The sequence below is a fragment of the Hypomesus nipponensis genome, chromosome 3 (genome assembly GCF_054491055.1).
Source record: "Hypomesus nipponensis isolate SF chromosome 3, ASM5449105v1, whole genome shotgun sequence".
In the NCBI taxonomy this organism is placed as follows: domain Eukaryota; kingdom Metazoa; phylum Chordata; class Actinopteri; order Osmeriformes; family Osmeridae; genus Hypomesus; species Hypomesus nipponensis.
Genome location: NC_140363.1, coordinates 7,740,684 through 7,752,747, shown reverse-complemented (window position 1 = coordinate 7,752,747; position 12,064 = coordinate 7,740,684). Strand labels below are relative to the sequence as shown.

The 12,064-nt window shown below is 46.2% G+C and overlaps 2 protein-coding genes across 3 annotated transcripts; one reads left to right on the top strand and one right to left on the bottom strand.

Moving 5' to 3' along the window:
• Positions 1-377: 377 nt before the first annotated feature.
• Positions 378-3,192, bottom strand: supt7l (SPT7 like, STAGA complex subunit gamma). Of its 2 annotated transcripts, none has more exons than XM_084675069.1 (5): positions 3,083-3,192; positions 2,283-2,741; positions 1,685-2,009; positions 1,196-1,433; positions 378-1,098 (listed from the first exon to the last, which is right to left on the bottom strand). In XM_084675069.1, the coding sequence occupies exons 2-5, from the start codon at positions 2,711-2,713 to the stop codon at positions 815-817; spliced, it is 1,278 nt and encodes a 425-aa protein (XP_084531195.1). In that variant the 5' UTR covers positions 2,714-2,741; positions 3,083-3,192; the 3' UTR covers positions 378-814. The 2 variants fall into 2 exon arrangements, with proteins under 2 accessions (XP_084531195.1, XP_084531187.1); XM_084675061.1 differs by having other exon boundaries at positions 2,886-3,169.
• A 175-nt stretch (positions 3,193-3,367) lies between these two features.
• slc4a1ap (solute carrier family 4 member 1 adaptor protein) lies at positions 3,368-11,872 on the top strand. The gene is made up of 14 exons (XM_084675049.1): positions 3,368-4,248; positions 4,391-4,592; positions 4,738-4,866; positions 5,030-5,090; positions 5,217-5,356; positions 5,558-5,718; positions 6,785-6,854; positions 7,095-7,284; positions 7,658-7,763; positions 8,038-8,293; positions 8,700-8,795; positions 8,946-9,022; positions 9,280-9,349; positions 10,569-11,872. The coding sequence occupies exons 1-14, from the start codon at positions 3,430-3,432 to the stop codon at positions 10,616-10,618; spliced, it is 2,427 nt and encodes an 808-aa protein (XP_084531175.1). The 5' UTR covers positions 3,368-3,429; the 3' UTR covers positions 10,619-11,872.
• Positions 11,873-12,064: the final 192 nt, after the last annotated feature.

The window sequence follows — 12,064 nt, the reverse complement described above, 5'->3', positions numbered from 1 at the left end:
ATTATAGTTTACACATGCTAATTTTTACCGAATGCCACCAGTTTGGCGAATATCAACACGTAATGAGTTAATGGAAATTGGTCCTGTTGTAGATTTAGGAGAGAAGGAAAGGGAGGTTGTTCATAAATAGTTGTCCTTTGGTAAGTCACGCATGCTGACTGCGGTTCTTTACAGGGTGTGACAACGTCATAGAGTTTACGTTGAAAGACAATTGCTTAAAAAACAAGATGTAATAGGTTCTACAAAGTAGGAATATGAGGGACCATTCAAATTATTTATTATTGATCAATGTCACTAGCTTGGCAAAGTTTTTGACTTGTACATTTCTTTAGTTTGATGTTGTAAAACAAATATTTATTCTTGACATAAATCAAGTCTTAATTTCAATTACATATTTATTGTTAAGTATGAAAACAAAACAAGTATATTTATTATTGTGTCAACTTACAAAATCAAAACAATGACAAGTTACACAAAATAAGCCGAAATGATAACCAGGGTGCCTGTCTTCAGCTTTGACCGGGATTTTGTTTTGTACTGGGATTACAGTATGTTTTCCCTTGGGTTTGTTGCACAGCTACATGACTGAAGTCTGAGTGGTGGTCTTCATTGATGACAGTTTTCCAGAAGTCCTTTGTCTGACTGTCCTGTCTAGTATGTGAAACTGTCAATGTGCTGCTACATTACATAATTTCAGCATCAAGTTACAAAACCTACTCTCGATATAAAACTGAGGTTATCTGCCTTAACTCCATTCAAGCTCATGCCATCTTGCCATATAATGCCTGGCTTCACGGGACTGTGAGGCCATGCCTCACATCTTCTTCATGCGTTTCCTGGGCCTCTGGTTGAACATGGGGGAGGCACTCATGAGGGAGTCGGGAGAGTGTGAGCCATAGCTGGCATCAGAACCCCCACCAGGGGATGGGGCCATTCCTCCCCCGGACTCACTCATGGTGGACATGGGCCCCCCTTCCTCAAATACATCACTACCTAGGACCCCGTGGTGGTGGTGGCCTGACCCCTGTCCCTCCTCGCCATCCTGGGGCTCCATCTTCACCTGTGGCCACAAGGGGGAGCTGTTTGCTCCGCCTCCACCTGCATAAACGTTTGCGTGTGGGAGAGGAAAAGGAAAGAAAATAATCAGTGATGACGTCAACACATTAATAGCAATGAGTAGCAGGAAGTTATTTACCTGAGATGTGCGGTGAATGTTCCCCCTCCAGACCCCCGGTCAGTCTTTCTCCATGGGCTCCCAGTACCCCTATGGGCAGGGACTGGTCTCCGGAGGCCAGGTCCGCCTCGGGCTCTTCGCTGACAGGGAAGGAGATGTCGCTCATGGGCTCCTCTTTGATCCGGGGAGGCTTGGAGTCCTCCAGGGCCTTTTCTGGGTTTACCAGTCTTTCGTACTCATCTGACATCTCCTTACTCATCTGGGAACAGTGCATTTTGACAGAACTGTTATTTGTTTCATGATTGTGTATGACTAAGAGCTTCCTTTTGCCTTTGACATTTACACTACTGTGTATAGACTTAAATATAGAAATATGTCTATCCATTGCGAAAACCATGCCAGTTATTTTGTTTGACGCCAGAAAGAGGATCGTTTCAAATCACTTCTTCACATCAAACACATTGAACAACCGTTAACCTAAACCTAGCGCCTTGAACAAAAGATCCTCACCTGGAGCATGTAGTTGTGGTAATCCTTGATGCGTACTTGCCAGAAGCGCTGCAGAGCCAACACGCTTCCAATGCCCATCTCGTGGAACACCTGCTCCACCACGTCGGGGAAGGGGCTGGTTCCCAGGCGGGCTTCGCGGTCCACTGCCACCCGCAGCAGACGGCTGAGTTTCAGGTAGTGCTCATGGGCCAGGTCAGTAAGGGTCTCAAGCACACTTTCCTGGGCTGAATCGAAGCCGGCGTGGGCTAGCACAGTGGCTACAGACTGGTACAAGAGTTGCCGGCAGGAGGGCCAGCTCAACTCGGTAACGGGCTCGCCTTTGCCCCTGATGGGGTGGAGCAGGAGAAGGATAGACATATAAGAGGGAGAGAGTGGGAGTAAATATAGGAGATTACTTGCATAGAATTTTCCAGATTAAGCCAAGGTGTGATCATGGTTACAAATGCTTTCCATTGCACCTGTGTCACATAGACACTGAATTGACGGTCTAACTGGTACATGACAACGGCTTCACTCAAGGTGCCTTGAATGCATAATAATATGATTGTAGTTATTGAAAAGGCTGACACTCAATTGAATTGGTAAAGCCTAATCTCACTTGTAGAATTCGCTCTCTGGGTCACTGTGGCGCAGCTGAAACGGATGCCGAGGAGCTTTGCTGTCGAGGGGTAGCAGGTCATCTGGAACAGCTGGTGGTGTGGGTGGGCTCATTGGCAGGGCATCCATCTCCTCCAGCCTGTTTCCACTGCCTTCTGAGGGGGTCAAGCTCTGGCCCGGGGTTTGAGCCGTGGTCAGGAGAGCACGGAGGCGTCGAACATGCTGGCACAGCTGAACGGTGTGGATTGTGAGGCTGCAGGGCTCTGAGGGGATGTCCAACATTGTAGTGGGTCGGGGACGTTGAGCTGAAGGCTGGTGCAAAGGTGGATCTTGCATTTCTACGGAGCGAAACTCGCGCTGGAGTAGGTCGAACGAGCTACGACTCGGGGGAGCTCCCGCCGGTCCAGGAATCTCGCCCCAGTAACGCATCATTCTGGTGTTTTCCGAGCTGAGGTTAAGACTGAATGAAGCAGATTTACATTATATTATAGTTCTAACAGTTTTAAATGATTTTGGTGGTCAGGGTCAAGGGGCGGTATATATTTAGGCTACTAGCCACATCTCACATCTGACATAATGATCAGAAAGATAAATAAGCACTTACATTCTGTCGTTTAAACACCGGGGGGGGGGAAAGCAAGCCCTCCCATCACATCACACAACCCAGACTAGCTTGGCTACGAATTGTTAGTTATTTGTTTGCGAATAAAGAAGACTGACTTCGTTTACCACCGTTACAATTTCACGTACAGTTTAAAGGTGAATACAATTTACAGGGATGCTTAGACAGCGTACGCTTACAATATTTGCAGAGAAGATTGTTGTAATCCAAACAACTTCAGCGAAGAGTTGTCCGTTCCTCTAAATAAACCGGGTGAGCTCAATTATATTTGTTCCACAATCATTTAAGTCATTTAATAAAAGCAGTTATAAACGTTTTGGCATAAATATACAGTTCAATTTACATAAATTTAAATAAATAAATAATACATAGTATATACTGAATTTTTATATTTAAGGGTAAAACTCTCATCCACATATAATATCTTGTTGGTCTGGTGGGAAGGATTTGATAGCCGTACCAAACATACGTCGGCCAGAAGCCTACTTCACGCTTTCGAGAGTTTAAAATAAATACAGAAGGCGGTATGGACACTGAATTGGACACAGTAGCGGCTGTGGGTATACAAAACGATAATGAAAACAATGATAAAGAAGATGAAACTAATAACGCTCAAGAGCCAGATGACCCTTTCAAGAAACCAGCTCTTTTTGCAGCACCTTCCCTTCTTATCAAACGTGGTGCTGTTGCGTCAAATACAGCAGGAAAGCCTACTCAAGAGCCAAGCACCAGCGAAAAGGCACAACTCTCAGCCACAGATGAATTACATTCAAATGACCCAACAGCTACATTAAACGAGACGAGTTTGCCCACGCCGAGCATTGACCAGAAGACGCCCAAAAACGCTGACTTCGAAGACAAACATGAAGACAAAGAGAAGACCCATGTTGCACCTGTTAAACCAAGACACGATCTCAAAGCTAGATTACCTAAAGCACCGCCGGCTGGCAAATTTAAACCTCACCCTCCTATACCGTACACAGAACCGCAATGGGGTGGAGTAGCACCAGATAACTCGTATTCCTTGGAAATCCTCAAAAACGGAACCATAGTTGACGCCATCCCCCTTACTCAAAATAGTTATTTCGTGGTCGGACGACTACCCGTGTGTGATATTTCCTTGGAACACCCGTCCATCTCCAGATACCATGCGGTCATACAGTATCGTGGGCGCTCAGGTGACGACGAGGAGATGGGAGAAGAGAGGGGATTCTACGTTTATGACTTGGGCAGCACGCATGGCACTGTTGTAAATAAGAACAAGGTACCACCGAAGACTTACATCAGGGTACGTGTTGGACACGTCCTAAAATTCGGAGGAAGCACAAGACTTTTCATCCTACAGGTAAATATAACATTAAATATAACCAGGAAATATGTATAACCGTTCTGTGCAAATATCCCCTTTGAATTAGTCAAATTTCTACAAGAGCAAAGAAATCCTCAACTGTCATTAACTGTAGTCCTGAAACGTTTGTTGTCTGCAGGGTCCAGACTTTGATGAGGAGGCAGAGTCAGAACTGACAGTGACAGAGTTGCGTGAGCGAGCTAGGAAGCAGCGCGAGATCCTGGAGAAGAGAATGCTCGAGGGTGACTCGGACGACTCTGATGAAGAGGGAGAAGGGAAAGGAGACAGGTCCCAAGCAAAGCTCTCTGGCAAGGACGACTCTGGCTGCTCCTGGGGAATGGGTAAGCCTAAGATGTACACTTACCAGAATCCCCAGTGGTCAGAGACTGAACATCACATGTCCTCGTGGTGGGTGAACTTATTTGGTGGAGCGGCTGCTCTCACCGTGATGTCTCAATTCCCATTCTTGATCACGTGTCCATCCAGCTGAGGAGGCAGCTCCTGAGGAGGACGAGAGCGAAGAGAACCCGTTTGCCACGGAGTTCCAGGAGGACCAGGAGGCGGCCTACCTGAAGGACCCCAAGAAGGCCTTACAGGGCTTCTACGACAGAGAAGGTCAGGTTCCACATGGAGAGAAGTCATGTTTTACTGTCCCCAACAGCAGGCACAGGCTAATGTTGATGGAGCTTAGTTGAAGCCAAACAAAGGGCAAGGGGGGTGGGACTGGGAGAGGGGGGGATTAGTCCTAAACTGAAAGGTCAATTTGTGTGTGCCGCAGGAGAAGAGCTAGAGTTTGAATATGAGGATAAAAATCATGGTACCTGGCTCTGTCGAGTAAGGTGAGTACATTTTGTACAGAAGCACATTTTGTCAAAATTGGTGGAAAATTGAAATGTGCAAATATGTCTATGTACAGTGTGTGTGTGTGTTATAGAATTTTGATATATGACGATGTCTGTTTGCAGACTCCCTGTGGATGACGCCATGGGAAAGCAGTTGGTTGCTGAGGTAACACACACAGGCAAGAAGAAGGAGGCGGCCATACTGTGCTCCCTGGAGGCGTGTCGGACCCTTGAGGCCCGGGGGCTGCTCAGACAGGAAGCAGGTGGGCACCAAATTGCCTTCTGGGAATTATAGTTCATCTGATCAGACTGTTAGTAAATGTGGTGACTTCTGGAGGAAATATCTCAATATAGTTCAGAAAAGTCTTTATCACAACGGGTTCCACAATGCCATTGGACCTACAGGAACGAAATGTTTAAAATGCTGTCTGCCTTGAACTAACCAACAACCCTTTTCTGTGCAGTTTCCCGGAAGCGCAAGAAGAAAAACTGGGAGGATGAGGACTACTACGACAGTGATGATGACACCTTCCTGGACAGAACCGGCGCTGTGGAGAAGAAGCGTCAGGAGCGCATGAAGAAGGCGGGAAAGATTGAGGAGAGACCGGACACCTACGAGTCACTGGTAAAGAACTCCAATCATCCCACCTGAAATAAAACCTTCAGACAGAATCATGGGGTAAATTAAGCTCTGGGGTCTCATTTATAAACTTTGCATACGCACAAAACGGGCCTGAAAATGTGCATACGCCACTTCCCATCCAAAGGTTGTGATTTATAAAAAAGACTAACTTGACGGGAGAATGTGCAGTCCTCCACACAGACCCATCCATAGGCCTACGCACATTTTGGAGACATTGGGAATTGGCGACGCAGATGACCGTACTGTAGTCAGACTGCAGAAAGTAAATGTGGGAAGAACAATTATAATCGTAATATTTATATATTTTGTTTTTAATTAATGCACCTTCTACACTACGTCCTCGTTATCAGTCCAAACTTTAATACTGTTTATAACAAAACCGGCATGAAGAAACGTGTGTTTACGGATACGCTTTTGTTTTGAAGTTGTTACCTCACATAACTTTTTTATTTATTGGTGATCCCGCTGCTGTGGCCACCAAATAGGCCTACTGTGTTTTTTCGCTCCTCAACCTCACCTTCAGGTAATTCAATGTCAGTGTCTGAGAAGTTGCGCCTTTTTGTTCTTCTCCTTCCTGACGCCATGATTCAACGTAACGTAAGAACAATCGCATGCCAGGGCCATTCATATACTGAATTAGCATTCATGAGGGGCTTTGATTTCACCGTTGATGGTTAAAAACAGGTGTGTTCAGGGCGGGGTAAAATGCTGTTTCAGTACGCACACTTGTGGGTAATCTGTGATTTATAAAGGGAACATTGCTTACAGGTGTGCGTACGCACGGTTTTGTAAATCCGATTTTTTGGGGGGCGTACGCCATTTTAGGGTTTTGGGCGTACGTACACTTTTAGTACGAATCCCGAAGCACAGATTTATAAATGACACCCCTGGTGTGTTGTGTTGATGATTAAAAAAAACAATTCGAGTGTTGGAAATCTGTCACCCTCTTATTAGTCCTGTGGGTTGATTTTGGACGGAACAGCTTTCAACGGATTGACTGTGTGCAGCATTTTCAGATGGCGGGTTAACTGGTGTGTTGACTCAATAGGTGGCCAAGCTGGCAGCTGTGGAGAAGGAGCTGGCCGAGACCCAGAACAAGCTGAGCTCAGCAGGCAGAGGTGTGTGGTGTGGCCCAAACAGCTGAAAGATGGTGACTGTGCGCTGGAGAGAGATGGAGAGACCCCTCTGAGCTTCAAGTGTTTCACCCCCCCAGTGTGATAACAGGGGGGATGGAAACTGGGGTTTTCCTGTATAAGCGTGGACGGGTACCCTGTACGGATGTCTTTACAATATTAAGTGTGTGTGTGTGTGTGTACAGTTCCCACCTGCCCTAAGTCACATCTCGCCTCGACTCCTAGACGGTTCCCATGCATCCTCAGAGGACCCCCTGGATGCCTTCATGAGCGAGGTGCGAAAGGAGGCCGCGATGGACGCCGTGGAACGCCGCAAGCTCCACGTGCATGTGGCCGACCTGCGCAAGGAGGCCCAGAGGGTCCGCAGGCTGGTGGAGCTGACTCGGCCAGCCCAGTTGCCCTCGCTGCAGCCCAGGTGAGCGGGCGAGGCTGAGGCAGGCCCGCCATCCTTATGGAAAAGTGATTTACATGCGACGGACAATGAGTGAAGCCATTTGAGACTATTCTTGTTTATCTTATGCCCAAATCGTATGCTAAAATCTCATATCAAAAGTAACTGTACCAACAGTTTAAACATAATGGTCAAACTATTGACATTAATAATAATAATATCAACATTCTAACATCCCAATGTTTATTTTATTTGACTTACAATCATAGACTCTTACTTTCAGAGAACATGAGATTGTGCAGTTTGATGTTTAAATCAAGTTTAGTTTGTTAAAATTGTAATTTTTGTAAAAAAAAAAACTGTTTTTACTTTGCTGCCTTATTTGATCTTTCCGTAGTTTAGAGGGCGGGTCTTCAGAGCCCCAGAAGCCTAAGAAGTCCCTGCCACTGTTTGGTGCAATGAAGGGAGGCAGCAAGTTCAAACTAAAAACCGGCACCATCGGGGTATGTCCAATGAGGGTCATCGATGTGCGGTCATCAAAGGAACACCATCTTGTTTGTTTTTTGCGCAAAAGGCACACGTCTATTACCACTGCCATTTTTTTCTTCTCCTTTTCTACTTGTGTCCCGCCTTATTCATTCCCACTCTGTTCTGCATTTTTCTGCTTCTTGCCTCCTACTCTGACCCTCTCTGTCTCTGTCTATCTCTGTGTCTCTGTCTCTCTGTGTGTCTCTCTCTCTCATGCACTCATTCACTCTCTTGTATCCCCTCCCTCAGAAGTTACCCCCGAAGCGACCCAACCTGCCTCCTGAGCTTTTCGACATGAAAAGCCTTCCGTCAGGAGCGGAGGAGGAGGAGGAGGAGGAGGAGAAAGAGGAGGAGGAGGGGAAGAGGGAAGAACAGGAGAACGACAACAAAGGGCTTGAAGACGTTCCAGATGTTCCGAGCGGGCCCCAGCAGCCCAGCCAAAGCATCTCTCCCGAGGCCTCCAGACTGCACAGCGAGGAACCGACACAGTCTCCCAAACCCAGAGGTAGAATACACAGTACTAACCACAAGTGCTGGTAGGAACAACTACTCCAGGCCCCGGGTACTGTAGCACGCAGAGCACTTGTAGCAATAGCAGTATTGTAGTCATTTCCCCCTCGGGGATAAATCAAGTATTTAGGCCGCAGTACCTTTTAATACTTCAATATTTCCTCTTTCATTTAGGATGTATAATTTTTGTATTTTATTTTCTCCAATAAACGTCAGTCATAACTATTCAGAATTAAGGTTGTGTCTCGTTATTGTGCTGCACCACTAGGTGTCAGTGGTGTGTAAGGTCATTTGTACGAGGCACACCATTCTGCAAATGTCTCCCTGTATTTCCATACCATGGATGGAATAGTTTGGGATGTATTTTGAAGGGTGGCAGTCAATGTCTTTATCTCATCTAGGGAGAGCGCCACCACAGAGGACACACGTGGAGGAGACGACAGAAACGGTGGACCAGGCACTCGTCCAGAATGTAAAGAAGATCCAACCAAGTCCAGGTGGGTCTGTCCGTGCCACTGTGTTTACGAAGGTCTTTGTCCTTTCATCCAACTCTGTATCTGAGGGTTGAATCTGCGAGTCGGACGTTTGCAGCGTGCCCCTTGTCAACCGTCTGAAACAACTCCTCGCTTTTTTTTCTTCTCTCACAGAGGGAGGTGAGGAAAATACAGTGGCCAAGCCAGGCCCCAAGAAGTTTGGGAAAAAGAAAGCCTTCGGTCCCAGCAGAGTAAGTAACAGAACATTACACACGGAAGCACAAACGTTGTCAACCCTTTTGAGATGAGACAACCCTCAGTTTGCTGAATGTACGCCAAATCAATTGATAAAGATCTTGTGCCATGCTAACACTCTCCAACCTTGTATGAGACAAGACAAACGTAATGTTGACTGTATATCGTACCTTTTCCCCCCCCAAAAGAAACAACCATGTTGTGTCAGCATTTTATAATTGTGTGTGTGTGTGTGTGTGTGTGTGTCCACTAGGCTCCAGAGACTCTATCAGCTCAGTACCCTGAAGATGACCCAGACTATTGTGTCTGGGTACCCCCTGAAGGTAACAACACCATTTCAGTGACATTTATTTTTAACATAATGTTGTTCCGTCTCGCCTGACCATCTATTAAGATTCTTGCATTGAGGTTGTCGAGGACCACTTTAAATCACACAAAACATTTAAATAATTCAACAACATTGGCTATTCCTCCAAGACCTAAATTTGGAAATGTATGTTGTTATTCGGTCCCCATTAAAAGACCATAATCTATCTATCCAGTAATGCGTTCAACAAATGTAGAAACCTGCCTAGCGAGGTTCAGCCTTATGTCAAACACCTGCCTTGTTGACCAGGTCAGACCAGTGAGATGATCAAAGGGCCACGCACAATGAACTTAAACAATTAGAACGATTAGGCTCGGCTTTGTCTTAACTGCCCATTTAATGGGTTGACATCAGAGCAGGGAGGTGACTGTCCCATCAAAGTCAAAGATGGGAGGAACTGATGCCACGGTCATTCAAATGTTTCATTAGACATTCTTGGATGTGCCGCAATGCTGTCTGGGATTCTTTTCCATTTATTCCAGCTCTGCAGTGTGTTTTATCATCGTCTATCGAACGGCATCCTCGTGTAGGCCTAGATAGGATCAGGTTCTACGTCAAAAGAACTATTTGGGGTATTTTCTCCCACATCATGCCATCAACCTTGTGGGTGTTTTCCTGACCCTGGGGGGGGGGGGGGGCAATTTGGGAATGGGTAGGGTTCTAGCAACATTTTCATCCGTGGCCAAGGAATGCAGATCAAAGTAATTCTATTGCTATAAGATAAGTTTGCTTTCTTCTGGAGAGAAAGTTGGTTATTTTTCATCCGATAGAATTAGCTTCAAAGTTTGCCAAGAGCCACTCAGCTTTAATGCCAAACACTCAGATTACATCAAGCAGTAACCCACAGTTTAGCTTTACATTTAAATGATGGTGAGAGCTTTACTTGCGAGAATGTTAAAGAGAAACTCATGCCATTAACAGTTACATTACATGACATTTTGTCAAATTCAGGTGAAGGCATGATTCAAAGAGAGATTCAGATCTCCATGTCTGTAAAACAGTTAAGAAACCCACACCCTGAAAAACACTTTATACATTTTGTCTTTTTATTGTATTTAATTTTAATTGTATTTCACTGTTATTAACATCCAATTTCCCAGAAAGAGGTTCTGGGAAATTGGATGTCCGTGTTGTAAGTAAGGTGTCTAAAGACCGTTTCATCCGTGTCCCTCCAGGTCAGTCCGGAGATGGCCGTACTCACCTCAATGAGAAGTTTGGCTACTAGGAGAAGACGAGGGGTCACGAGGCACCAAGACCCAGCCTTCCCACCGCCCTCCTCAAGCCTCCCTACTGCCCTCCTCATGCCTCCCTACTGCCCTCCTCAAGCCTCCCTACTGCCCTCCTCTCTGGCCATCTTCTCTACGTCCCACAGCACTTGGCCCGTTTCTGCCGTATTCAGGCCTGTTTCCATGCTGCCACTTTCCACCCAGTCTGGAAACCCTTGCAATGGTCACGGATGTTCAACAAATAAAGCAGACTATCTGTGAGGAGCGATGGCCGATTTACTAGACTCCTCTGCTCTGCCGTTAACAGGCAACGTTGTGATGGATTTACACGTCCGGCCATCATCTTTGAACATGGTTTTGTGAATGTTTCTCTGTGTTCCCTTTACTGTAAATACCGACGGGCCTCAACACGACTTTGGCCCAAATGAGCATAATGGAAGATTTCTAAATGATGCTACTCCAGGCAACAGTGCTACTGGCACACTGCCCATCTTCACTGTTCCTCCCCAAGATGGAAAGGGGTTGGCTCTTAAAAATGGCTCCAATTTTTTCCATTTGACCTGTCCACCTTTTTCTGAACGGTTAGGCATCGAGTGCTCCGCCATTGGTCAGAGGGCAGCTCTGGTACCTTTCATGGTTTCCCTCTCAGCCACCCGCGAAGCTCATCTCGGCCATCTTCAAGCACCCCATCCCACGCTGCTGACTGCCGGCGTTACCTTATTTTCAAAGTGTGTGTGTGTGTGTGTGTGTGTGTGTGTGGTGGAGGGAGAAGCGTCAAAGCAGCTTTGCTAACCATCTGGACACTTGTGAGGCTTTATTGGATAAAAAGAAGAAAAAAACATGCTGATAATGGGCCAAGTTAACAGTAATGTTTGTGCGCGTTGCTTTGTTTGCCAATGCCCCGCCCCCCCCCCCCAACCCCCATAACACCACCGCCACTTCTCTTTTTAACCAGATCTTCATTACAAGTGACTCAGCATTAGGAGGCTGGTGTGTGTGTGTGTTTGCGGGGCAATCTGCCTAGAGTAGGATTACGCTGCCCCCGAAATCCCACACGACATCAGTGCTTCAGTGCTCTTCAGTCTCTCTCGGTTCCACCCTGCTCCTCTCAGCCTTTTCGGTCCCAAACCCACAAAACAGGCTCTTAAACCTTGACAGTTAACCATTCATAGTTAGGCCAGTTAGTCATATCAAGAAAATAACTGTGTATTGTGTTGCTCAAATTTGTATAATAAAATAGCCTATGGTCGCAATCTCTGGCTTGGTGTTATATATCAATATTTGAATGGGTAACACTGTTACATTCAGTCCACGGTATCCACATGCCCTCACTTCTGTACACAAAGAATTTCAGATACGAACTCGCTCCCCATATTTGTCCATCAGTCATTCTCTTTCTCCCACTCTAGTTCTCAAATTCCCTCCCGACTGCTTCACTGCAGGCT

Coding starts and splice junctions, on each gene's coding strand:
- supt7l (XM_084675069.1), bottom strand. CDS start 2,713: ATGATGCGTTACTGGGGCGAGATTCCTGGACCGGCGGGAGCTCCCCCG. Junction 2,010..2,282: donor CCAGAGAGCGAATTCTACAA/GTGAGATTAGGC, acceptor CCACCCCATCAG/GGGCAAAGGCGAGCCCGTTA. Junction 1,434..1,684: donor ACCACAACTACATGCTCCAG/GTGAGGATCTTT, acceptor CACTGTTCCCAG/ATGAGTAAGGAGATGTCAGA.
- slc4a1ap (XM_084675049.1), top strand. CDS start 3,430: ATGGACACTGAATTGGACACAGTAGCGGCTGTGGGTATACAAAACGAT. Junction 5,091..5,216: donor ACCTGGCTCTGTCGAGTAAG/GTGAGTACATTT, acceptor GTCTGTTTGCAG/ACTCCCTGTGGATGACGCCA. Junction 9,023..9,279: donor AAGCCTTCGGTCCCAGCAGA/GTAAGTAACAGA, acceptor TGTGTCCACTAG/GCTCCAGAGACTCTATCAGC.